This window comes from Telopea speciosissima, chromosome 5 (genome assembly GCF_018873765.1).
Source record: "Telopea speciosissima isolate NSW1024214 ecotype Mountain lineage chromosome 5, Tspe_v1, whole genome shotgun sequence".
Classification (NCBI taxonomy): Eukaryota; Viridiplantae; Streptophyta; class Magnoliopsida; order Proteales; family Proteaceae; genus Telopea; species Telopea speciosissima.
The window spans coordinates 27017084-27044507 of NC_057920.1; the positions used below are offsets into that span (position 1 = coordinate 27017084).

Consider the following 27424-nt stretch of genomic DNA (forward strand, 5'->3'; position numbering starts at 1 on the left):
ATGTTCTTCATTCATGGTTTGCACTGGTTGATTGGAGTAGTCTATCCAATAGACCAGTGGCAATCAACCCATTGCTCCAAGTGTAGGAACAGGGCTAGAATGATGTGTGTTGTGTTAGGGTTTATACCAAAGGCTCTGGGAAGGGTATTTCAGACCTTAGGGTAGGTCAGGGACAACACAGGTTTAGGTTCCTTGCAGTGGTTGATTGGTACTGGTCCATCCAATGGACCAGTAGCAATGGACCAGTAGGGGGTTACAGTCACAGAATTGGAAAGGGTTCACACCAAGGGTTTTAGATGGTACTGCAGTAGTTCCATCAGTGATTTGGGTCATGGTTCCATGCCAAATATGAGTTCGGTTGCCCGAAACCTGTCTCTGGATGTCAGATTGGCTCTAAACAGAGGTATAGTGCATTGTTTTCAGCTGGGATTACATGCAGGGCTTCATGCAGGGCATCACAGACCAAGAGGTAGACCAAGGGTAACATAGGTCTCAATTTTCTGCAGTGGTCGATTCACAGTGGTTGATCCAATCAACCACTGCAATCAACCAGTGCATGAACAGCTCGAAAATTTAAAAGGTTAAGCTGTTTTGGCCTGGATCTTTGGACCTATGGGTTGCATGGATGATCAGGACACATCATTGGGTTCCATGCATGTTAACCAACATATTCATGGTGGAAATTTAAACATGCATGGGGCTTTGGAGCTTTTGGCTCATGGGCATCATGCATGGGCACAATACAAAGGTCTGCAGATTATACATGTTTTAAGAAGGCTCTAACAGTTCTGTTATGGTAGGTAGGCCATGAACTCAACATATAATTAGGTACAGAAATTCCTACACCTATAATACTAATCTAAAATTAGCTATGGGTGTGAGGATCAGCCATCCAAGGCTAGCAATGGCAGTAACAGTGTGTGTTCCTCGTGAGAATGATAGATAATAAGCCAGACATAGCAAATCCATGCATGCATGCAAAGATCTAAGCATATAAGGCTAGCAAAGCATGGTTTTCATTGTAAATCTCATGAGAACAAGGCTGTACAGTAGGTTTCATAGTTCACAGCAGGGTTACAGCCATGGAAATTGGTAAGAAACAGTGGGGAAAAGCTAGTTTTGGGCTTACCTTGAAGGATCCAAGCACCAAAAGGGATTCCAGGTCTTTCTTCCTTCCTTTCTCTCCTCTTCTTTCTTCTCCTTCTCTCCTTTCTCTCTTCTTTCTCCCAGCGAAATGAATTGGGCTGATTTCTGGTCTAAGGTTGGCTTATATAGGTCCAGCCATTAGGGGCTGTTTGGCTAAAACTGTTTTTAATGAAAATGCATTCTAAGAACTCATTCTTCAATGCAAATGGCTCCAAAGTGGGCCCCACGTGATCACATTGTTAGGGTAACATCCCCACAAGTCATTCTAGGCACGGGGAGGTGATCCGGGTGCGAAACACTGGTCCCCATGCATCTGAGATGCATTCTGTGCAGTACAGCAGCACTGGTCCATTGGACTGGTTGATCCAGATCGACCAGTATGGATGGACCAATAGGTAAATCCCTGTTGTTTTTGCATTTGGGTCCCACTGAGGCTTGTGCCATGCTTAGGGCATTGTCCTTGTACAATTTGTGGTCATTAAACCATGTTTAAACATTTAAAATTGAATTTAATCCTGTTTTGATTAAGCAGGGGTTGTACCTTAGGTTGCTCATCAACTGGTTTAAACATTTAAAATTGAATTTAATCCTGTTTTGATTAAGCAGGGGTTGTACCTTAGGTTGCTCATCAACTGGTTTATGGAACAGCAACCCAGGTCGGGTAGTTTCCTCCGGACCGGTAGATATGATATTACCAGAGATTCCCCTTAAAATGAGCACCGGGTCGGTGCACCATAGGTTACTAGTGGGTAAGACCCAGGATCCATCGGGTTCCGGACCTACATTCGGAGTTCGGGTCAGGGTCAGGGTCCGGGCACGGGCGTATCAGATCTACTATTGGATATTGTACTTTTGTTGGTGGAAATCTTATTTTTTGGTGGAGTACGAAACATACCACTGATGCTAAATCAAGTGTTGAAGCTGAGTATAGAGCTATGGCTCATACTACAACTGAGTTATTGTGGTTGAAATCACTTCTTTAGGAGTTTGGGTTTCCTATTACCAAGCCGGTTGATATGTTTTGTGATAACTAGACAACTATCTATATCCATAAACGGACCAAACACATTGAGGTTGATTGTCACTTTGATAGAGATGTTGTTATGAAGAGGTTGTTTTCGATACCGGTTGTTAGTAATGGTAGCCAGCTGGGAAATATGCTTACCAGGCAGTTGTTTCGGTCAGCTTTTCTCGAAGGATGTTCCAAGTTGGGCATGGGTGATATCTATGCTCTAGCTTGAGGGGGAGTGCTGATTGTTGCTTTGTCTACCACAGGTGTAAGGGCAGTATAGTCGTTCACTTTTCTTTTCTTATTTTTATCATCTATGTTACATTGTTAACTGAAGGCCAGGTATGTAATTTTCTTCTTTATTGGTTAGTATATAATAATACTTGGTTGTTGTCTATAGGGTATAACACATAAAACCTATTGATAGTTTTTCTCTTTTATATACTACTGGTTATTTGCTTGATACTGTTACAATATGCAACAGCTATGCCTGTACTGCTGTATGCTTCAAAAAATGGTTTCATGTTTGGTGATGGAATTAATAAGATTTTGGAATCTTCTGATCATTATAAAATGGGCCATTGCTTAGAGCAATGGTAAAAGATTTGGGCTGCCAGGGCAAATGCTAGGGTTCGAGTCTTGAATGTGGCCACTTTGTGCAAAATTGCCAAAGGTTAGGTCCAAGTTAGAATATGTAGGAGGTTTGATTATAGTTGGGAAACAATGGTTTACAGCTGAACAAGGAAGAAGAAAGGAAGAAGAGAAGAGAAGAGAGGTGAGAGAATCGTGGGTGTTAGGAGTGATTTCTCCTAACACCTATTTACTTCATTAATAAACACTTCAGGAATTACAAAGGCCTCGACTTGGAATAAAAACAGTGACTAATGTACCCCTAATACATAAACTCTAACAAGCAGTAATTTTGGTCCCTTCTAGAGGTATCATCTTCTTTATCCTCTATCATTCTTGACTCCAATAATTTACTCTAGTATTTGTCAAGTAATCTCTTGTTCCTTTCATTACCACCTTTTCCCATTCATAATATTGTGTTCGCTTCTAAAATATATCGTTGGAACTGAATCTTATTTGAAAATAAAAATCTTTGATAGAACAATGATCTGAGACATGTCAACATATAATTTGATAGTCTTGATTTAATCTAATTTTTGTGCCAGAACTAAGCATTTCTCACTGCGAATTAGACTGTTGGTACATTTATACTTTTGTTTGAAGAAGATTGCTTTTATTTATTTGAATGACAAAATTATTCAACCTTTGTACTGATAACATTTGTCCAAGGGGTTGTTGACCAATATCAGTCAACAAGAGCTCAACTTGAGTGAAAAGAACTTTCCCTTTGGTTACTATGTTATTCTATTTGTAATTGATTTTCAATTTATTTGCTAAAATCTGTCATTCCTTGTTTCTTTTCCTTTTCAAGGTTTGTCTTTGAAGGCATTGATGAAGGGTCCTTGAGTTGGGCTCTAGAGCGAGCTTTTCATTACTACAAAGACAGTGAGTCCTAGCTTCCCTTCTTTTCTTGGATTTCTTGCTATGTGTCATCACTTAGTTGACATTTTCAGTAAACTTTTTCTTGTTTGGCCATGATGATGAACACCACTACCTTTTCACATACAGTACCATTCGATGAACTACATATTCTCCCGTTATGCTTTTAGAAATTTATAATAATTGAAGGATCCATGGTAAACAAGTTAGTGATGATGGTCTCAGCTCTTACTTTTGACTCAATCGTTCAAAAGCTCCATGTCTCAACATTCAATAGCTGTTTCCAATACCAGCTTAAATAATAATTAACAAAAGCAAGAAGAAAAGGGGGAAGAAGAAAGGAAAGGGAACCATAAATGTTATTCAATAAATGTCTGCATAATTCAGATTGTCAAGCTCCTATTTATCTTTGCTAGTAATTCATGATGTATCTTTGATATTATTTTTCGATTTATATAATTTGTTGGGTTTTGATGCAGAACCAGATGAGTGGAATGAGGTTGTTCAGAAGGTTTTGGAAATTGACAATAGCTGGAATAATACAGCCGGGAAATACATTGATGTCTACAACTCCATAAGATGATGAAGATCATTATGTATCAATATCTGAAATGTTACAGCTGCGAAATACAAACTGGGGCCATGGCGGATGGCCCCCTCTTAATTTTTGGGGATTTTTTTATTGATAACCCTCAAGGTGTCAAATAATTTGTAACCTTACTTTTTTGCCCTTTTAGTGTAACACAATGTTTTTGTTCGACGAGGATAATAATGTCATTTCATGTGTAATCGAAAAATATGTATGGCAATGACATTTGATAAGGACATGATGATATGTCCCTTTCAATTTATTTTTGAAAACCTTTATATACCCCTATCTTAAAGGATTTTTAAGAATAAGATAAAAGGCAATTAAATAAAAGTGTCATTCGATATTTTTTTGAAAAAGCTTATTACTCACAATATATTAGTATAAGGAAACCTGCCACAGATATAAGTGCTATTATTGGGACCCCGAAAATTGTGCACAATTCGATTTATGGAAAGCCGTTCCCAATTTCCCTCCATTCTATTTTTAATGAGTGCTCTAAGGTGGAGGATCCTAGACCCAGAATTTGTTGAATGCCTCTTTGATCCCATTATTGAGGAAGATTCTCATTCTTTTCTATGTAGGATCTATGATGTTGAGGAGGTAAGGCAATCTATTTTTTCCACGGGATCTTTTAAGGCCCCAGGAATTGATGGCTTTCAAGCGTGTTTTTATCAGAAATTTTGGAAATTAATTAAACTGGATGTGGTTAGTTTCGCAGCTCATTCTTTAGTTGTAATTCTCTTCCGGGGGTGTTAATTTCTTTTGTGGTAACCCTCTTCCGGGGGTGTCAATCATACTTTGATTTGTCTCATTCCTAAGAAGGATGAGGTTGTACACTTGTACATGTTACTGACTTCAAGCCAATTAGTTGCCAATTAGTTTATGCAATAGCGTACAAGATTTTGGCCAAGTTGGTTGCAAATAGGTTAAAGGGATTTCTTTTATCTCTCATATGCCCTTGTCAAATTGTCTTTATCCCAAGTAGGCAAATATTGGATAATATTATTATTGTTAAGGAAAATTTTCATTATCTTGGTCATAAGAAGGGTGAGAGGGTGTTTGTTGCCATTAAACTTGATATGGCAAAGGCATGTGATAGATTAGAATGGGGACTAATCATTGCCATGTTTAGATTCTTAGGATTTGGTGCTTCTTGGTGTAATCTTGTTTACAATCTCATATCTTCCCCTTCTTTCTCAATCAAAATTCAAGGGACCTTTTGGGTTCTTTCAGGCCTCTAAAGGAATTAGACAAGAGTGTTTTCTTAGCCCTGTTTGTTCATTTGTGCTATGGAGGTTCTGTCTAGACTATGTTAACAGACAGTTGGATATGTTTTGGGGTATTAAAGTGGCTAGAAATACCCCTGAAATTTGACATTTGTTTTTTGCTGATGATACATTCATATTTTGTCGTGCAAATGCTGAGGATTTGCTTACTATAAAGGTTGTTCTTGATTTATTTTGTGACCTTTCTAGCCAAGAGGTGAATCTATGTAATAGTGGCATGTTTTTCAGTAAAAATGTATCTGCTACAGATAAGCGGCACTTATGTTCCATTATTGGCATTAAATAGATGGAATATAGTTCTTTATATCTAGGAAGGAACTCATTCCACTCTGGATCAGAAGCCAAGGATCTTGGAAGAATTATTAGTAAAATGTAGACCAAGTTATCTTTTTGGAAATCTAATCAACTGTCTTTTGCAGGGAGGAAAATTTTAATTCAATCTGTTCTTGTTTCTATTCCAACCTATTCTATGTGGTTGTTATCACCTGTTATTTCACCTGGAGTATTAGGAACAAAATTGTGCATGGAGCTGCTAAACTTGATCCTCACTGGGTCATTATAATGTTTCAAAATGATTGTCTGATTTGAATTTAAATCCCCCTCCCATATCTTCCCTGGTGATGTAACTACTATTAATGATACTCGTGATATTCCTCTCGTTTGGAAAGCAAAGTTCCCTATTGTTGGCGAGAAAAATCGCAACAACTCACACCCAGGGGAATATGCACATGGTGCAAATAGTGCTGGCGTGTCAAAACCTTTGCGCAAGTTCAAAAGAGGCCGAAACAGCCTGATCTGACTCCTAACCAGGGAAGTCGGTCTCCCTCTTGCCTGAGTAGCTCTAAGGTCTTTTGGATTAAGCCAACAACATAGGTCACAAACCAAAAAAACTAACAAATTGCCAACAGAAAGAACTACGCCAATGAACACAAACAGGAATAAACAAGATTGAAAAAATGAATGTATATTTCGATCATACTAGATGTGAGCGTGGACTCTGCAAGTACATCTGCGTCACTCCAAATGCATGACTATACATCCTCTCAACCCAGAAAAACGACAAAAACCAGCAAATGACAAAGGAAAGACAAATAAAAACGCAAAGTAAAGTAAAAAATAAAGCTTCTGATTCTTGTCAGGTATGTTTGTGTGTCTTTTCTGGATCAGTCGACCTCCTTATATAGGAGAGGTTCCTGCTTATCAATCCGTGCAGTTGTTCCCCACACAATCCACTTCTCTCGGTCCCATATTTCCAGCTTCAACCAGTGCTTGCCACGTGTCCCACCAAGCCTGCATTACTCCTAACAGCTTGCGGCCATGGTGGGGTCCACCTTGCCCTACATTCTCAAGTTCCTTGAGCGACGTTGCTCTCCGCCAGTGCCCTCTGAGCATCTGCCACGTGGCTCAGCCTTTGGATGATGGGACGGGATCGTGTTCCAAGTGATCTATCCCCACATGGCTCACAGCCTGGCCACCCATCCTGGATCTTTGGTCCGGCTTGATTTGGACCGACGGTTTTTAGGAGCAAACAATGCCCCTCACAACCTTCTTGAGTGGTGCCACATGGCTCAAACTCATCAGGAGGTTGTGTTGTGCGAGGAGACCGAGACGGCAGTCCCCTTTGGCTGACTTCTCGCTCCACATCATCTCTGCGTCTTCGTCTTCTCAGACAGTTATCTGGTTTTAATCAGTCCGGCTGCTTTTGAATTTCAAAAACTCCCGCCATTTTGATTAATGGTGGTTCAAGTCCCCACTCCCTTTATATTTAAGCTGTTCGCCCTTTGACGAGCCCTCCAACCTCTTACTCTTCTTCTCCTCTAGACTCTTCTCCTTCTTACTCTCAGAAGCTTCTCCCCGCCGGTGTCGCCATGGCCAAGAAACCTGCTAAATCTTCGATGACCTAAGAAGTGGAGGCCGTGCTAGTGCAGAACACTTGCTTCTTTCTCCCTCCATCCAGGTCGAGGTGCAAATCCCTTTCCCTGAATCTCCTTTTTTCAAACTCGGCCCTGCCTTCTCCTCCCTTCCTGTTGGCATCTCTAATTTCCCCAAATACGAGATGGAGGAACTCCTCTTTCAATTGGAAGCTCCTCTCGAACTCAAGGATAAAGCCTTCGGGCGCCTATGGCCTCATTATCTCCCTGATTGAAAAACCTGGGTGGATCGCATGGTCTACGACCTCTCTGAGCTCCTATCTAGCCTGGGTGTTCTGCACGCTGTTCAGCTTTTGAGTACCTCTATTCCTCTTGACCATCCCCTGCTCTAGGCTGCTCTTTACTTCTAGTCACAGTCCACGAACTCCTTCCACTTCTGCTTTGGTATGATGGCCCCAACTCTCTGGATGTGGGAGCTCTAACCGGCCTTAAGGCCGAAGGAGAGGAGTTCAACGGTTCGTCCTTGGGTTTGACAGATGCTCAGGGAATTGAGGTCGACCACGGCCTTGAGCTCACAAAGGCTACGAGTTTCAGCTTCTACTTACAGCACTATCGTAACTCCCATGGTCCTATCTTAGACCAAGAGCTCACAACCTTCTTTCTGTTCTGGATTTGCCGATATCTAGCTTGCATCTGTTCGAATAAGATCTCCAAGACCTATCTGCGCCTGGCCAGTGCCTTGACCCAGGGCTATTCACTCGACCTGGCTTCTCTTGTCCTGGCTGTTCTTTACAGGGGTTGCAATGACATTGTTGAGTCCGACTTTGCCTATGGTGGCGGTCCCTTCTGGCTCCTACAGATGTGGCTCCATGCCTACTTCCAAGACTTGTACACCGTGCCATCACTGCTTCCGGTGCAGACCGTGGCGGGTTTCCTTTTTGCTTCTTCCCCTCACCATGATTTGAGATCTTTAAAGGAGTACCATAATTTCTTCTTTTCTTTCGAGCCCGATCAAGAGGGCGAATTCTTTGTTCCTTTTCGGTCAATGGAAGCAATCTCTCAGTGGCTTTCTCTAGCCATTGATCATCCTATGTCTGACCCTGCTGTGTGGGGGAGGTTCCTAGTCTGCCGAGATCTCCATATCGGGGATACCCTAGAGCCATCTGGTAACAACACATGCGGCTTTGAAATGTACAACCCTCATTACTGCATGCGTCAATTCGGTCTCTGTCAGGCCATTCCCTGCCCCAATTACTATTCGGTCACTTATTATGAGTTGGAGCAATTGGTTTATTCAGATGTGGCCGAGATAGCTCGTGCTTCGGTCATGAATGCCTTGGTTCTTTCTTAGTTTGAGCTCCAGTTCTTTATGCCCTAGCCTATTGCGCCTGAAGAGTTTACAGCCTAGTGGGGCTCATACTTTTCTTCGCTCCTCCAGCCTCGGGAGCGTCGAAAGGGCAGTAAGCCTCTCCCCTCGTCTTCAGCCATCGTTGTACTCAAGTCTACTGCCCCTAAGCGGAAGAGGGCGCAATCCTCCAATAAACTCCCCGGTGAGCACTACATATGTTATTTCTTTCACCGTGCCACCCTTAGACGTTTACTGACTGGCCCTCTCTTGTTGTTGTAGCCAAATCTGTTGCTCGGTCTATCCCCTCAGTTCAGATAGGTCAAAGCGACCGTGGGTCATCGTTAGACGATGTTGAGTCTGAGGAGACACTCCCTCCAATGGGCAAAAAACATAAGGGCGTGGGCCCTCTGAAAATTGGCGTGGTCAAGACCCCTGCCTCGCGCCTCTGTTGCTCCTCCTTCGGCCTCTTCTCGTCCATATCCAGAGTTGGCTGACTCATCTTCTCCGAAGGTCCCTCCTCCTACGGTCATGAAGGATCGTACTCAGTCAAGCACCCATCTGAAACAGGCTGCCCCCACCAGGTCTTCGAAAGTGGTAATCACCAGTTCTACTGAGTTCGAATCGTCCTCCTCCCAGCCTCCAAAAGATGGCTCTTTCACTGGTGAGACCAAGACGGAGGAGGGCTCTGGTGATGACATGTCAGGTGGTGGAAACGTGCTTGGTTCTCCTAAGTCCAGGACTCCTTCTCCCTACGTGTAAGTGCCAGACATTGCCCCGCACCAAATCATCCCTTTGGAGACTCCTTCAGTATGTTTTTCTAGGCTGAATGTTTTATGGCGTCTTCGTACCATGTTTGCTAACTCGCTTACTTTTCCTAGGTTACCAGCTTGGAAGCCATCTTGGCTGATCTTGGTTCTTCTGATGATGAAAAAGGCACCGACGACCCTTGAGGCTCTGGGCCCGTGTCTGATTCGACCCAGATAACAAAAGCCAAATCCCTCCTATCTTCCTTTCTACAGATCCCCTTTCGTGATGTTGTCGGTGCTGGGAACCTGACAACTATTGCCGAAGCTTTACGGACATTGTTATCTTCGCCTGATCTTCCTGTTCAGGTCAAGGAGTGGCTGGATCAGACCGTCGCACTCATGTTTGATGTGACAACCTTGGCCCCCCTTGCACTTAAAAATGTGAAAGTCTTAGAGGACACCCTCAAGGAGGGTGACGCCCTGGACGAAAAGGTCAAGAAAATCTTAGGCAAACTTCAAGCAATCCTGCCCGAGGTGAAGGAAGGAGAGGAAAAATTGGTCCAAATTGATGACAAAATCCAGCGCATGGAAACCGAGCTTGCGACCCTCTGGGCTGATCGGGTTGCTCTGGCCTTGGAGGTTAACAAGAAACTGAGTGGTTCCCAGGCCATGACGCTCGAGGCCGGTTCTGTGAAGGCTGCGGCCAAGCAACAAAGGTTACTAAAAGCAAATCATCAAGCCAGCCTGGTCGTCGCCAACAAACGGCTATCAATCATAGAGAAACAATGGAGTAAAAATTTAAGGTTCCTTTCCGCAGGATTTCTTTAACTAGGCCTCTGTGCCTTCCCCCTCCTTTTCGTGATAGTCTGAGAGTATGTTCTTGTTGATTTTGTTTCTTCGGCCTACTTAGGCCGTGTTTTTTTTTTCCTTGGGAATGGACCTTGTTTCTTCTATCTTTCGGCCTTACTTTGGTTCCTCCATTTGCTATCCTAGCATCCTGTCGAATCACCTTAGATCCCAAATCTTAGGGGGGGAAGTCTTGAGGAACTTCCCGTTTATGGGTCTCAACTGAATGTCTCCACCCAAGTCTCTCAATCAGTACACGCCGCCTCGGAGTACCTGGCAGATTGTGAATGGGCCTTCCCATGTAGGGGACCACTTCCCTCGAGCCAATTGGCAGTACGGCCTTCAGAACGAGGTCCCCTTCCTGAAAGCACTTAAGGTTGACCCTCGTATTATAGACCGCCATAACTTTTCTCTTCTGTATTTGTATCCTATCGAACGCGGCCAGTCGTTCTTCATCCAAGTCATCCAACTCGGCCAACATTGCCTCGCTGTAAGCTGTTGGTGTGAGTCCTTACTGGTATGCTACCCGTGCTGACCTCACACTGATCTCCATGGGGAGCACAGCATCGTGCCCGTATGCCGGGGCAAAAGACATGGTGGCTGTAATGGTTCACTGTGATGCCCTGAACGCCCACAAAACCTCAGACAGCATGTCTGTCCACCTCCTTGGGTTGTCGTCCACCACCTTAGCCAGGCAGTTCTTTAATATCTTGTTACTAGCCTCGGCTTGTCCGTTGCCTTGTGCGTAATACAGAGTAGAGTGAGTGAATGTTATTCCCAATTCGACCGCGAACGCTACGACCTCGTCCCCTGTGAAGACGTTCCCATTATTGTAAGTCATGGTCTCTGGGAGCCCAAATTTGTGGATGATGTGACTCTTGAGGAATTAGATGATACCTATCTGGTTAACCACTTTCATCGGCACCGCCTCGACCCACTTTGTAAAGTAATTGGTTGCCACAATGATGAAGCAATGCCCTCGCGTAGCTGAGGGGTTAATTTTTCCTATCAGGTCCATGGCCCATCCCCTAAATGGCCATGGTTTGATTACTGGATTAAATTCCACCACTGGCAAGTGCTTTACTGGACCGTGGACTTGACATGCCGCATCCCTTGGTGTACTTGACACAATCTGCTACCACTGTTGGCCAGTAGTGCCCATGGCGTCGAATTAACCATCTCATCCTGGGTCCGGCCTGGTGCGCTCCACATGTACCCTCATGAACTTCGGCCATGATCAAAGTGGTCTGACAAATTAGATTTACCGTGGTCGGCAGAAGGTAGTATCGTAGCTTGGTGCATGCAAAGAACAATGCTAGGTAGAGTTTCTCGATGGCCGTGTATTTTCGCTCTACTTCGGTTAAGGTCCGGCTGAGGTAAAAAATAGTTTGTTCGTCCCCGACCTCATTGTCTTGTGCCAGTAGGCTTCCTATTGAACCTTCTGTTGCGGATACGTATAGCTTCAAAGGTACTCCCTTTCTTGGGGGCATTAAGACAGGAGGTCTGGTCAGGTAGTCCTTTATTTGATCAAACACCCTTTGGTGGGTGCTGTCCCATCTAAAGCCCTCGCCGACTTTCAGTTTTATCAAAGGTGAGAAAACCTTCATTCAGCCTGCGGAGTTGGAGATAAAACGTCGGAGAAAGTTCACTTGTCCTAAGAACCTCTGCAGCTCCTTCTTGGTCGTAGGTGGCTTGGCATCTCGGATGGCCTTGGCTTTGTTTTTGTCTACCTCAATCCCCTTTTGGTGGACTAAGAAGCCGAGGAAGTTGCTGGCTGCTACCCCGAAGGCACACTTTAATGGGTTTATCTTCAAGCCGTGTGTCCTCATCCTAGAAAACACCCTCCTGAGGGGGTCGAGGTGTTCCTACTAGTGCTTCGACTTGACCACCATGTCATCGATGTAGACCTCCACAAAGGTGCCGATCATATTGTGGAATATGGTGTTCATTCCTCTTTGGTTGGTTACACCGACGTTCTTCAGTCCGAATGGCATGACCACCCACTCGTATGTCCCCAGTGCTCTAGGGCAATGGAAGGCTGTCTTTGGGACGTCCTCTTTTGCTATGAATATCTGGTTGTACCCTACATGGCCATCCATGAAGGACATTATCCAATTTTTTGAGGTGGCATCAACCAACATATCGGCCACCGGCATTGGACACTCGTCTTTGGGAGTGGCCTTGTTCAGGTCTCTAAAGTCGATACAAACCCTCAGTTTCCCGTTCTTTTTTACAACTGGCACTATATTGGATACCCAGTCCACATACCTAACGGTTCTTATAAAGCCTGCTCCGAGCAACCGCTCTATTTCGTCCTTGATTTTCAAGACGACATCCGGCGCCATGCACCTGGGCAATTGTTTTACCGGCCTAAAGTTGTCCTTGATGGGCAACCGATGTTCAACCAATTTTGATCTAAACCAAGCATTTCAAAATAATCCCAAGCAAAACAGTCTTTAAATTCCTTTAATAAACTTACAATCTCTTCCCACAACACAGGCGGAAGTAAACCATTAACATAAATAGGCCGTTGATCCTCAGTCGTCCCTAGATTAACTTGGACTAATGGGTCCTAGACTTTTGCTAAAGTTTCCTCCATCTTGAGTGGCGCAGGCAACAAGTCTTACAGCCTGATGTTTGGGCTGTTCATAACCTCCTCCCTAGCCGAGACCTCAACTACCACGTTCATCTTATGAGACATCCTCTACTCCAAGCCTGCCACAAACAGTCGGTGCAGTATGTCCGAAATAGCTTTTTGGTCCGTCTTCATTGATCATCTTGATCTGTCAGCCTCCGCCTGTCTCTGATGTTTGGCAGAGCTCTCGTCTGAGGTCCTTTCAGCTGTAAAACCTCTTCCATCATCGTGGCTGAGGTAACTAGGGATGTAGGTCTCCCATGTTCATCTGCTCTGGTGAATCGGATGGGACCGATGTACCCATCATATAAAGCAGCTTCGGCATGGCTGGTGTTGACCATAAATGGTCTATTGTTGGCCATCACCAGCTCAATCTTTCCTCCTTTGCGCCAAAGTACCAAGAACTGGTGTAGCGAGGAAGGGACGCAAGAATTTGCATGAATCCAATCCCGCCCCAGTAAGGCGTTGTAGTTGGCCATGGCGTCTATGACGAAGAAAGCTGTTAAGGACATTTGATTTTTTACCCTTAGATCAATTGGCAGGATGCCTCTAGGCCTGGTGGATCCACCTAGGAAGTTGGTGACCGAGACGTCGACGAGGAACAGGTCAGTTTCATCTCTGCCTAAGCATTTCAGCATCCTTGAGGGCAAGATGTTGACTGCTGCCCCATTGTTGACCAATACCCTGGCCACCGGCTTGCCGTCCATGTGAGACCGGATATAGAGTGGCTTCAGGTGTCCGGTCAATTCTCTGGTGGGCTCTTCGAATGTGCCCACCACTTTCTCCTGGGGCATTGGGGTTTCAAATGTATATAATGCCCCTTCCCCACTTGGGGTCTCTGGCCCTAGGTCTTTTGAAGGGTCGATGATCACTTGACCTTGGTCAGCCGATCGGGTGTCTTGATCGTCCTGACTTTGGGGGCCCATTTTATCATGGATGACCCTCGCAGGGTCCCCTTGGTTACGTCTACAGGCTGCCATTTTCCGCTGCCATCTCCTTTTCTGTGTCCTAGTTATAATTGCAGGGTCAAGATCGACAGGGAACTTTGGGTGCCTAGCCACCTTCCAATTTTCTCCATCCACCTTGGGGTGGACCATCCTCGACCTGTATCCTTCATAATACTGAGGGACTGGCCACTCTGAACATTCTCCTCGAGGGTTGTATGGTCTGCATTGATCGTATGATAAATGACGCCATACTGACATCCTCCCGAGCCGGTCCTTGTCTGACGGCCTGGAAGTATAAGCTGTTTGAGAGAAATCGGATGTCGTGTCTCATTTGAAGGCCCTATCTGGCTTTCTTTCAGTCTCGAAGGCCAGCCGTTTGCCCTGGCTGGGCATGGGTTTCCCTGACCATCCCGGGGTTCCCTTTTTCCATTAGTTGTTTGCAATTAGAGAAGACACTTTGGTGGAACTTCTGCGCCTCATTCAGTTTAGGCGTAGTAATCCTCCGTTCTCCCCATTCACTTGACTCTCCTGAGGGGTTGGGTTGACAGCGGGCATATGTTACCGGCCGTTTGCTATGCCCCTCTCCTCTGGACGCCCCGGATCGGCTTTCTCCCTGAGTGGATAGGTTACTAGATCTGCCCATTATGGGTACGCTAGGCCTCTTTGGTGGGGTTATCAATCCTCGGGCTCCACTTTGTGACGCTTGATCCATGGTTGCCCTTTTTCACATGGACGAGTTCTCTGCTGGGTGGCCGTTATCGGCCTTACGCTAGAATGGGATTACCAAAGGGTTCATCCGAGACCTTTGCGAGCAATCTAAAAGATCTAGCCAAGCTTGTTCATTCTTTTGCCCGAAGTTCCAAGCTAGTGCTATACTTCCTCTTGGTCCGGCCAACTTCGAGAAATCAGCACTGACCATGTTTATCGGGAAGGGGTCTTCATCTACCATCATGACGCCCTTCTCTTTCCCCTGGGAACTGGAGACGTCCTCCTGTAATTGCTTTCTGCAAGGCATTCCACAAAACCACCTAGTTAGTAGTAGTATGAGTGCGAGTGTTGTGCCACTTACAATACTTTTGGTCTTTCAGCTCATGGTTGGGCAGTATTTGGTGCCCTGATGGCAACTTGATTTGCTTATCCTTGAGCAGTTGATCGAAGATCATTTCTGCCTTAGAAATGTCGAAGGAGTATGTTACTTTCGAATCGAAGATCCTTTGAGGCGCATTTTTTTACTGCTTGACCTGCTTGGCCTGGTCGGTCGGCCTGGTTAAAGCCTTACAAACGTAGGGTTTGCCATTCGCTATTTTGACAGCGTCTACCTCGAATTCTACATAATCCACCTATTTTTTTATCGTTGTTTCATAGGAGTGGGAACCCATGGCCCGCAGCATCCTTATAGTAAGTCCTGATCAAGGCTGTTTTTTGTTGGCTCTCCTCTTTCAGGAGTTGTTCGTAAGGTGCGGCCTGTAGTACCAGTTGGCCAAGATCAGCAAAGTGCTAGCCAGCGAACCTTTTTCGGAGTTGGAAGCCCAACCCCCCTAAGGCCATTTTCGCGTATTCGCCTTCGGGTAAGGCAGTAGGGCACTTATACTTAGCCATTTTAAACCTGGAAATGAACCCCTCAACGGTTTCCCCTGATTCTTGGCTCATTTTTGCTAGGTCCCCTATCGTGACCTCAGGCTCAGTGCAGTAGAATTGAGTGTGGAACAATTATTCCATCTCGTGCCAACTCTACAGAATTGGTAGGTGGATTGAAATACCATGTAAAGGCCAATCTGTCAAGGAATTGGGGAAGCTGCGGAGCTTGGCCGCTTCTAACCCACCTAGGTTTTCGTACTACATCGTGAAGCGGGTTGTATACTCAATGGTAGAAACTTTATCATCCCCCAAGATTTGGTGAACTCTGGGATTTTATGATTTCTCCCAAGGTCTACTACATAGAATTATTCTGGGTAAGGTTTCCTGTAGGTAGGACGTGAGGTCATCCTGTAGAAGGGGTTAATGCTATCTTAGATGATCCTAGCCAGCTCCCTAACCCACCTAGGTTTTCATTACTACATCGTGACACTAGCGGGTTGTATACTCAATGGTAGAAACTTTATCATCCCCTGTAAGAATTGGTGAACTCGGGATTTTATTCCATGATTAATCGTGGGATTTCCACCTGCCCCTAGAGCGGCCGCACAAATGGTGCTACCATGGATACCGAAGGGGAGGCTGTTTACCACGTAGCTACCTATGGGGTTGATGGCCTCGGAGGTAGCCATTGACAACCCTAGGCGATCCCCAATGAGCTAGAAACCATCACATGCAGCCTTGCCCACCCCTACCTCGGCTATGCAATGGTTCCATTAGGCGAGCTTGTTGCCTTAGGACGAGGAGGGTTTCATGAAACTCCTCGAACTGGGTTTGTTGGCTGGCGACTGATTTATCGACCGCGGCCATCATGTATCGTAAATCATCAGAAATGGGTCTGAAGACGTCCACTAACTGTTGTATGCTATCTGTAAGAGGATCCACAGCATCGTGCATCACAACTGCCAGTCGGTGCGCTGAGTCATGACTGGTATTGCTGCCGTGTGAACCAGATGGTTCGTCCTCGGCTTGGTCTGTGAATTCAACTGCCGTAGGGTTTTCCATCTCTTAATTCATCATGATCTCCTTTTGATTACAAGGGCGTCCAGGTCCCTTCTTTTGTTTGACCATAGCAGTCATTGGCTTATGAGGGTCCCACCGGGCGTGCCAAAATGTTGGCGAGAAAAATCATAATAACTCACACACAGGGGAATGTGCATGTGGTGCAAATAGCGCGGGCATGCCAGAACCTTTGCGCAGGTTTAAATGAGGCCAAAATAGCCTGATCTGACTCCTAACCAGCCAAGTCAGTCTCCCTCTTGCCTGAGTAGCTCTAAGGTCTTTTGGGTTAAGCCAACAATGTAGGTTGCAAGCTGAAAAAACTAACAGATTGCCAATAGAAAACTACGCCAATGAACACAAACAGGAATAAACAAGATTTAAAAAATGAATGTATATTTCGATCATACCAGATGTGAGCGTGGACTTTGCAAGTACATCTGCGTCACTCCAAATGCATGACGTACATCCTCTCAACCCAGGAAAACGACAAAAACTAGCGAATGACAAAGGAAAGACAAATAAAAACGCAAAGTAAAGTAAAAAAATAAAGCTTCTGATTCTTGTCAGGTATGTTTGTGTGTCTTTTCTGGATCAGTCGACCTCCTTATATAGGAGAGGCTCTTCTGCTTATCAGTCTTTGCAGTTGTTCCCCACACAATCCACTTCTCTCGGTCCCATATTTCTAGCTTCAACCAATGCTTGCCATGTGTCCCACCAAGCCTACATTACTCCTAACCACTTGAGGCCATGGTGGGGTCCACCTTGCCCTACGTTCTCATGTTCCTTGAACGACATTGCTCTCCGCTAGTGCCCTCTAAGCATCTGTAACGTGGCTTAGCCTTTGGGTAATGGGACGGGATAGTGTTCCAAGTGATCTATCCCCACACGGCTCGCAGCCTGGCCACCCATCCTGGATCCTTGGTCCGGCCTGATCTGGACCGACGGTGTTTAGGAGCAAACACCTATATTACATTTTCCTGTTTTTATTTCCACAGGAACTACTGACTCAGTTTTAAAATATCAGGATGGAGTAATTATTTTTTGGTAGATGGAAGCATTATTTTGGTTGCTGCAGGTTTTCTGGATACAGGTCAGCGTGTGGAAGCTTCAGCTGCTAGCATAGAGAAAGGGTTAAAACAAGCTCCGGCTCTAGGATTAGATCTTAAAGAAGTTTGGTACGAATGTATAGAGGTCTCCCAGCTCCGACATTAGCTTTGTGGCCCTAGTCTCTTATTCCCAGTCAAATCAATATTACATCTAATTTAAATGGGATGTTGTTTAAATACTTGATTAATCACAACCCTCACACCATCCAGTAGTTTTTGGCTGCTAAAGCTTTGAAGGATCAAATCTGTTTTGAGCATTCTGTACATGATGTTCCTATGACTTTTCAATTATTGAATTTGATTTTTGTTCATAAAAAAAAAAAAAAAAAAAATTTCCCTCCATTCTTACCCTCTCAGCCTCTCTCATGGATTCCTAAAATCAAACACTTGAAAAGGCTAAAAAAGGGAGAGTGAACTAAAAGGTCCCACTACAATTAATTGGACTAAGCATATATGGGCATCTAGTCCTCTTGGATTGAGAACAGAGCTTCTCTCCAACCCTTCACTGGCATGACTGTGTGTCTCTCTTTTTCATTCCAACGCATTGGATAAACAATCTTCTTCTTGGTTTTTTCAGTTTTTAAAATTACCTGTTATTATATTTGGTTTGTAAGGAGCAAGGTGGTCCATGGATTGGCAACAACTAATCCCTAGTTTATTATGCGGTCTGTAAATAAGTGGCTATGTGATTTGAACATTCATCCCCCATCCCTAGTACCTACTACAACTGATTCCCCGTTTGACCCACAACTAAGATTAATCGGTTGGGATTTTTGCATTTTGATAGCTAGATAGGATGTTCTAACTTCTGTAGATTACCACACAACAACAAACAAGATGGAAGCAAAGCTAATTGGAATAGTGCAAGGATGGAAATATGCCCGAAAAACCAAAATCAAATTAAAAGAAATTTGGAGCAATAATAGGCATCTGAACAAATACCTTCATCCTTTTGATAAAGTCCAACTTCCTTAAAACTTAGTTAGTACTTTTCTTGAACTAGCAGACTTAACAACTAATTTTACAAAGAGTATTTTAAATGGTGTAGTGATGATAACTTTTTATTTCTGTTAAGAAAATTAGCTTATAACGCAGTAGTAGGAAAATGTAAAATCTCTTCAAAGGATAATATTGTAAATATTCCTTTTACTTAATATATTTCATCAATTTTTTCTGGGAAAATTACGTCCCCCTCCCCTGTACTTTTCCCTAATTACATGTTCCTCCCCTTAGTTTTCCCACCTTACATTTTGACCCTTTATGGCTGACGGTGTTAGGGTGTTGTTAGTTAATGGTTTGAAAAGACAATACTATCCTTCACTAACAAATTAAAACTGCATTTTCAATTCTACTCTTTTCATCATCTCTAAAATCGATTAGGGCTTCCAAGCTTCTCCAGCGATAGCCACCTCCAAGCTTCTTCGGCGACAACAACCTTCAAGCATCTCCGGCGACAATCACCTCCATTGCCTGAGTTTTGGGAGGGTTAAGGGTAATATTGCTTTCCTGTACAGGAAATAAAATCATAGACTTTGCCTCCATTAACCATGGAGGATACACATGAAACCAAATTAAAACAGACCTTATGAATTATGAAACTCCAATGGAGCTGGTTTGGGCAATATTCTATGCACACACACAGAGGCTCCAATACTCCATATTCTTGTTTCCTTAATTGGCTCAATCTTTGTAAAAAAGTATTTTTCCCTTTGTTACGTCACATACACCAAGATCCAAATTATGTAGGGTTTGGATCATACCTGAATGTGTACAGAAGCACAGTGGAAGAAGGATCAAAAGCCAAGCCGATGGTTACGAGCACACGAACGAATCTCCACGATCACAACAGGCTTCTCCACAAAGAACTCCACACCACAAATCCTTGGGAAGAGATGGAATCCCAAAGAGAACACAAAACACTGGAGAGAGGGAGAATTTAGTTTCACAGATCTCTAGGTCTTAGGGTTACAGGCTTTCTATATAAAGCCAAAACCCTAAGACCCCTGCCCCTTTTAGACTCCTACTGGGAATCTATCTAAGAGGGAGGAATAGACCCAGCCACTTAAGTGGCTGGTTCTTCCCATGCGCACTAGGGTCGGGTCGGGTCTGACTTGCTCCTTGTGGGTGGTTTGGACCGGGCCTGGCCCGTGTTCTATTTACATCTCCCACTCGCCCACATGGGTAATGGGACGTGCGTCCAAGTCTCTCTCAACTATGTAACTCTTCATACAGGAAATGGGGCGTGCGACCTATCGAGATAAAACAGGGTAGGAGTACTATATCAAGCTTCCATCTAACCAACATAGTACATCACTCACAAACAATCTCGAAATACCCGAAACAATCCACTTACACCAGATCTAACACTCTCGACCCATCATGATGAGCAGTGTTAATCATTGATATGTAATGTACTCATGACTGCATCTATCACAAATACGACACGACGCCCAGGCAATGAGTCACATAACAAAGGTGTAACGTCTGATGCTTTTCCCTGAGCCCCTCATGTCAATTCAAATATCCCCAATGTTGAGGAAAAGACCTCATACACTCCAAGTCATCCATCACGATGACATAGAGGTTTTGATGATAACAAATAAAATCACTTTTGGACTAACTATTATTTAAGTTGTTTAGATAAGAGCGTAGCACCAAGTGCGTGGGAGCACGCACTCAATTTCAGTGACTAATGCTCAAAGCTACTTTCAAAGATATAAAATGAAGAACTAAGTCTTGAAGATAAAACTAAGTCAAAATAGAAGAGTCTACATTGAAGACTGTCAAGTTTAAGTCTTGAAGATTTTTTAAGTTGTACTACTTTGTAAAATTATTTGTTTAAAGTCACAATTAATGTAATGCACACACTCATGCATACATTCATATAGAATGACTTTAGGAGGTTAAAACAACCCCAATTCATGTGACCAATGTGATTTGGAAACCCCCAAGATAACCCAGTAAATGACTTAGCTCATTTCAGAAGAAAATAGCTAATCCGGTATACCGGATCCTTAAACGGCATATCGGATCATTATGGATCTCAGGAAATAGCCCACAGTAGCTTTCCAGCCCACGCTGGATAGTGATCCAGCATACCAGATCAAAGCTGGCTATATTTTACCTTGAACCGGCATACCAGATTATGATCCAGCATACCGAATCAGTTATGACTATTGAAATTTGACCGTTATACCTTAGATCATATAAGGAAATTTGATGAACCGGCATACCGGATTATTACTATCTAATTCAATCCGATCTTAAGACAGTTTCTATAATTATCAGAGCTACCTAGCCTATAAATAGACTCTTGTTTAAGGCTCTAATCACTACTACTAATCACAATTACGAGCCTTCATCACAAGATTCATTGCAATAGCATCAAGTGAGCCATTTATTGATTGTAAGCATCAATTCATCACAAAACTCACACACTCCAGCTCCTCTACCTCATTTAGCTTCAAGCTCCAAGGGTGGAAGGGTAGCTTACACATTTACTAAGGTTGAGGTAATCTTTTTTTTGATAATTTTTTATTACATGTGTTAATTGAGTCCTCTTGCTCGGAATCAAGATTGGTTGAGTCCTCTTGCTCGAAATCAAGAGTAGTTATTGGTGTTGAGTTCTCTTGCTCTCAATTAAGATTTGTACGAGTTCTCTTGCTCATTCTCAAGATTCTTTTTAGTGGAATTCTCACTAAGGTGAGAGGAGTGGACGTAGACAAGTTTTGGCCGAACCACTATAAATTCTTGTGTTATCTTTGCAATTTATTTGTCTTTCATTGATACCATTTTTATCTCTGCAATATTTTTTTATATTCCACTACCTTCACCTGTTCACCTCTCCTCTAAGTGAATTCACATTTGGTATCAAAGCGGGAGCTCAAGACCATAATTGTTTTTAATCTAATTAAGAGTTAAAGACCATGGGATCCTCTGCAAATCGAAAGATTAAAGGATACAACATTACCCGACCATCCTTTTTTGAAGAAGGATTTTTTTATTGGAAAAATCACTTCAAAAACTTTGTTTGTGCCAATAACATTAATGCCTGGGAAATTATTGAGAATGGACCAAATACCATAGACAAACCCAAAGAAGAATGGACTACCGCTGATAAAGCAAAAGTCCAACTTAACTATGTAGCAATAAGTTACATTCAATGTGCTTTGAGAGAAAAAGAGTACTATAGAACTTGTATGTGTGACTCAGCTAAGGAGAAGTTTGACAAACTCGTTGTAACCTATGAAGGTACCTCGGAGGTTAAACAATCCAAGATAGATATGCTTGTTAATGAATATAAATTGTTTAAAATGAAGAATGATGAGGATATATATGCTATATTTACACGTTTCACTAACATTGTAAACAAGTTAAAAGGTTTAGGTAAGATCTATTCAAACGGAGAAAATGTACGGAACATCTTGAGATCTCTTTCAAAGGAATGGAGAACCAAAACTACAGCAATCAAAGAATCAAAAGACATCGACAAGTTGAGCCTAGATGAGCTTTTGGGATCACTCCAAACCTACGAAATGGAACTCAAATTGGACACCAATGAAGATGAACCAAAAGAACCTAAGAAGAAGGTCGTAGCTTTCAAACCATGCTACGAAATCAGTGATGATGAAGAAGAACTTTCTGACAACGAGATCGCCTATCTCTCCAAGAAGTTTTCAAGATTCCTGAAGAACAAGGGCAAAACCTCATTTAGTAAAAGGAGATTCTCTAAGGACCAAAAAGGTAAGAGTATTTCTAAAGATAATACTGACTCCTCTATAAAAAAAATTATTTTCTTTGAGTGTAGAAAACCAGGACACTATAAGGGAGACTGTCCGAAAATGAAGAAATACAAAAAGGCATACAAAGCCGAACACTCCTTTGATTCAAGCGATGAAGAAAAGGAAGACAAAGAATCTCAAGAAGAAGAGCAAACCAACCTTGCACTTATGGCTCTTGAAGATGAAAAAAATCAAAATTAGGTAACCCCCACATCTCCATCTCATAAGGATAAAGATTTTTTAGAATTAGAAGAAGCATTTGAAGACCCTTATCAAAGTAGTATGGAATTAGCAATCACCAAAAAGAATCTCTTAAAAGAGATCAATATCCTTAAAGACCAAAACATGACTTTAACCTTTCAAGTTAACGACTTAGAAGAAGAGAAAGAAAAGTTGTGTAAAGTTTTAGAATCTTTAACTAATGGTAAAAAGAACCTTGGCATTTTACTTGGATCTCCATCCAAATCACCTTTCAATAAGGAAGGGCTAGGCTATGATGGGAACAAAAGTTCAAATCAAATCGAAGAGCCAAGTACAAGTAAAATGGCAAGTAAGAAAGTGAAAAAAAATAAATACTGTAATTATTGTAGGAAGAAAGGACATTCTATTGAGGAATGCTATTCCAAGAACAAAAGTCCTCAAGTTAAGAACTCCAATCCCAAAGGGAAGACTCAAAATACAAATACCCCTCAAATTATTGTATGCAATAACTGTAACAAAAAGGGACATACAATTTGGGAATGCTATCACATGAACTAAGCTTTCTATCACCCTAGAAGACCTTATAATGGTCAAAATAAGAGGAGTTCTCCAAAGATGCAAAGACCAACTAGAATTCCACCAAAGGTGCAAAAACCACCTAAAAATCAAGGATCATATAGAGTACCCCAAAACCAAAGACCTTAGAACCCCTGATCATACACAAATTGGTATGGCAACCAAAAGGTAAATGGTAACCAAATGGCTTGGAGACCAAGAGGAACGTATGATACTAACAATGACGGACCCAACACATAATGGGGACCAAAATTTTATTAAGTGTTACTGTTTTGTAGGTGCACAAGAGCAACATGGAATGATACATCGATACTAGATGCTCAAAACACATGACATCCAATCCAAAGCTGTTTTCAGAGCTCAAGAAGTAAAAAGAAGGATGGGTATCCTTTGGAGACAACAACAAAGGAAGAATCATTAGTAATGGATCAATCAAATTTGGAGGTACAGTAATCTCTAATGTTAGCTTAGTTGATAACCTTAAGTATAATCTACTTAGTGTAAGTCAACTATGCAACAATGAATACTTTGTGAATTTTAATGTCTCTAAATGTGTAATTAAATATTCTGATGATAATGTGATTCTTGAAGGATGTAGAAGAAATAATGTTTATACTTGCATATTTAGTGTAAACTCGCATTATGCATGTCTTATTTCAAAATTTGACGATGCTATCTTATGGCATTGAAAATTGGGACATATAAATACTAAAATAATTAGATCTCTATCCTCAAAGAATTTGGTGAGAAATCTACCAAAGTTGAACTTTGATAAGCAACACGCTTGTGGAGCATGTCAAAGAAGTAAACTTACAAAAGTTTCTCATAAGGCCATAAACTTTGTTGCTACTTCTAGGCATTTGCAACTACTCCACCTTGACTTATTTAGACCTATCCAAACCACAAGCCTAGGAGGAAAGAAATACACCTTTGTTATTGTAGATGACTACTCCCGATTCACTTGAACCCTCTTTCTCAAGTATAAAAATGATGCATTTGAGAAATTTTTATCTCTTTGTAAGAGAATACAAAATCAAAAGGGTTACTTGATCACTTCTATCAAAAGCGACCATGGTGGTGAATTTGACAACATAGATGAGTTTGGAGACTTTTGTAGAAAATAAGGTGTAACCCATAACTTTTCGGCTCCTAGAACACCACAATCAAATTATGTGGTTGAAAGGAAAAATAAAACCATCCAAGAAACTGCAAGGACAATGCTCAATAAGTATTCTTTGCCAAAGTATTTTTGGGCCAAAGCTGTTCATACAGTATGTTATGTGTTGAACTGGGTTTTGATAAGACCTATACTTTTGAAAACTCCTTATGAACTTTTTCATAATAAGCTTCTTAAAGTTGATTATTTTAAAGTTTTTTGTTGTACATGTTTCATTGTTAACACAAAGGATAACTTAGAAAAGTTTGAAAAAAAGACCAATGATGGTATATTTCTAGGCTACTCCACAAATAGTAGAGCTTATAAAGTATTTAATAAAAGAACACTAGTTGTGGAAGAGTCTATGAATGTCAAATTTGATGAATCTATGGCCAAGGATAAATTAAAAGACTTAGAAGAAGAAGATGAAGATGAAATACTTGAAATTAGGAAAATAGTTGAAAATGTCTCTTTAAAAGAACCTAATGATCATGTATATCAACTTTCAAAGGAGATAAGGACTGTTAAAGATCACCCTCTTGACCTTGTGATTGAAAACCTAGAGAAAGGCATGCAAACTAGAAGTAAGATTCAAAATGTTTGTTCTAATGTAGCCTTTATCTCTACCATTGAACCTAAGAATATAAAAGAAGCCCTTTTGGATAGTAATCGGATAATTGCTATACAAGAAGAGCTTAATCAGTTTGAAAGAAATCAAGTTTGGGACTTAGTGCCAAAACCCTCGAACACCAAAATTATTGAAACTAGATGGGTTTTTAGAAACAAACTTGATGAAGATGGAAACATAACTAGAAACAAAGCCAGATTGGTTGCTCAAGCCTATAACCAACAAGAAGGCATTGACTTTGATGAAACATATGCACCTATAGCTAGACTTGAATCCATTAGAATGTTACTTGCATTTGCATGTCATAAGAATTTCAAGTTACATCAAATGGATGTGAAAAGTGCATTTTTAATTGGTTTCATTAATGAAGTAGATGTTATCCAACCCCCTGGATTTGAAGACTCAAGTACCCTAACCATGTCTACAAATTGAAGAAGGCCCTTTATGGCTTGAAATAAGCCCCAAGAGCTTGGTATGACAGGTTAAGTAAGTTTCTTGTTGATAATGGCTTTTCAATTGGTAAAATTGATACTACTTTATTTGTTAAACATAAAAAAGATGATTTAATTATTGTTCAAATTTATGTTGATAATATTATTTTTTGTTCAACTAATGAATCGCTTTGTCATGAATTTAGTAAATCCATGATTAGTGAGTTTGAAATGAGTCTAATGGGAGAATTAAACTTCTTTCTAGGACTCAAATAAAACAAACCCCTAATGAGATTTTCATCAGTCAAACTAAATACCTTAAGGAACTTTTGAAGAAGTTTGACATTAATGGATAAAAATCTTCTAGTACTCCAATGAGTGCATTTGTAACCTTGTCCAAAGATGAAGATGGAACTCCTGTTGACCCTACAAAATATAGAGGAATGATAGGTAGTTTACTTTACCTAACAGCTAGTAGACCAGACATAATGTTTAGTGTCTGTGCTTGTGCTAGGTTTCAAGCCCAACCTATGCAATCCCATTTAAGTACTGTAAAGAGAATCTTTAAGTACTTAAAAGGAACTCCAAGCATTGGCCTCTGGTACCCTATGGACAATGACTTTGACCTTATTAGCTTCTCCGACGCCGACTTTACCGGGTATCATGTTGATCGGAAGAGCACAAGTGAAACTTGTCACTTCCTAGGATCATATTTGGTTTCATGGTTTAGTAAGAAGCAAAATTCTATTACTTTATCTACCACCAAAGCCGAATACATCGCAGTCGGACGGTGTTGTGCACAAGTGCTATGGATGAGGCAAACTCTCCAAGATTATGGAGTTAAGTTTGACACTTCCTCTATCCAGTGTGATAACACAAGTGCAATAAACCTAAGCAAGAATCCGATTTTACACTCAAAAGCGAAGTACATTGATATTCGTCATCACTTCCTACGTGATACAGCTCAAAGAGGTGAAATCCGACTTGACTTTATTGAGACCGAGAAGCAACTCGCGGATATCTTCACAAAACCCTTAAGTGAAGAAAGGTTCTGCACACTTAGAAGAGGCTTGGGTTTATGTGACCCTTTTTGAGTAAGTGAATATGCTATTAAAATTGGTTTTTCTTGTTGTTTCTGCTGAAATGGTATACCAGATTACCAAACGGTATACCAATTCAGCAAATATAGCTATTTATTGACTGTTGGACTAGAAACGGTATACCGGATCACCAAATAGTATACCGGATTGGTCTTTATGACCATTTTCTAGCTATTTGAACACTTAATTAAGCCTATATAAACTCCTCTTTTTGTCATTTTCTTAATCACTATTCACTCTACTTTCACTCTCAACTCAAAATATACTTGCAAAGCTATATCTCTCTCTTTTCTTTCATCTCTCTCTCTCTCAACTCTCTCCTTTACCATGAGTAGAAGAGGCAAGGAGGCTATGGTTGAAAGACAACAACCACCTAAAAGAGGAAGAATGGGAGGAAGATCGGTTTCCATTAGAGGTTGCTCTTCAAGGCAACCTTATTCGGAAGGTGAAGACCGACTCTTTCGCTCACCCGAATGTCGTGAAAATCGGCCTCTTTACCTTGCCCGGAAGATTGAAGAAGGACATGAAGTTGACATTTTCTCATTCAATAGCATTCACCTTGAAGAAAGATTTAAGGACATTGGATGAGAACCTCTTCTTGATATGTCATAGCCATGTTATCCAAACTTGGTAAAATACTTCTATGCGAATCTCTATTTTAGCGGATCGGAACGAGGAATGATACTCCATTCTTATGTGAAAAGTGTTCACATAGAGCTCTCTGTTGACGACCTTACCTGACTCCAAATTTCAAGTGATGGACCTTGTATCTTTTGGACTCCGAAGAACATCAACTTTGGAGATCTTATCAACCATGAAGAAGTCCATTCCTCCATCCTCAAGCAATTTGATCCAAATGCGGCAACCGTTGTC

General features: G+C 41.9%; 1 protein-coding gene across 3 annotated transcripts in view; it reads left to right on the forward strand.

The window, feature by feature from the left end:
• Positions 1-20533, forward strand: part of LOC122662560 (probable starch synthase 4, chloroplastic/amyloplastic) — a 171061-nt gene extending 150528 nt beyond the window's left edge. For 2 of the 3 annotated variants that reach the window (XM_043858223.1, XM_043858225.1), the window contains 2 exons: positions 3597-3670; positions 4144-4264. In XM_043858223.1, the coding sequence (XP_043714158.1) occupies positions 3597-3670; positions 4144-4247 (178 nt within the window). In that variant the 3' untranslated portion in view covers positions 4248-4264. Of the gene's footprint in view, positions 1-3596; positions 3671-4143; positions 4265-14799; positions 14803-20522 lie in introns of those variants that run through there. The other variant, XM_043858224.1, reaches the window with a different exon arrangement.
• The last annotated feature ends 6891 nt before the right edge of the window (positions 20534-27424 follow it).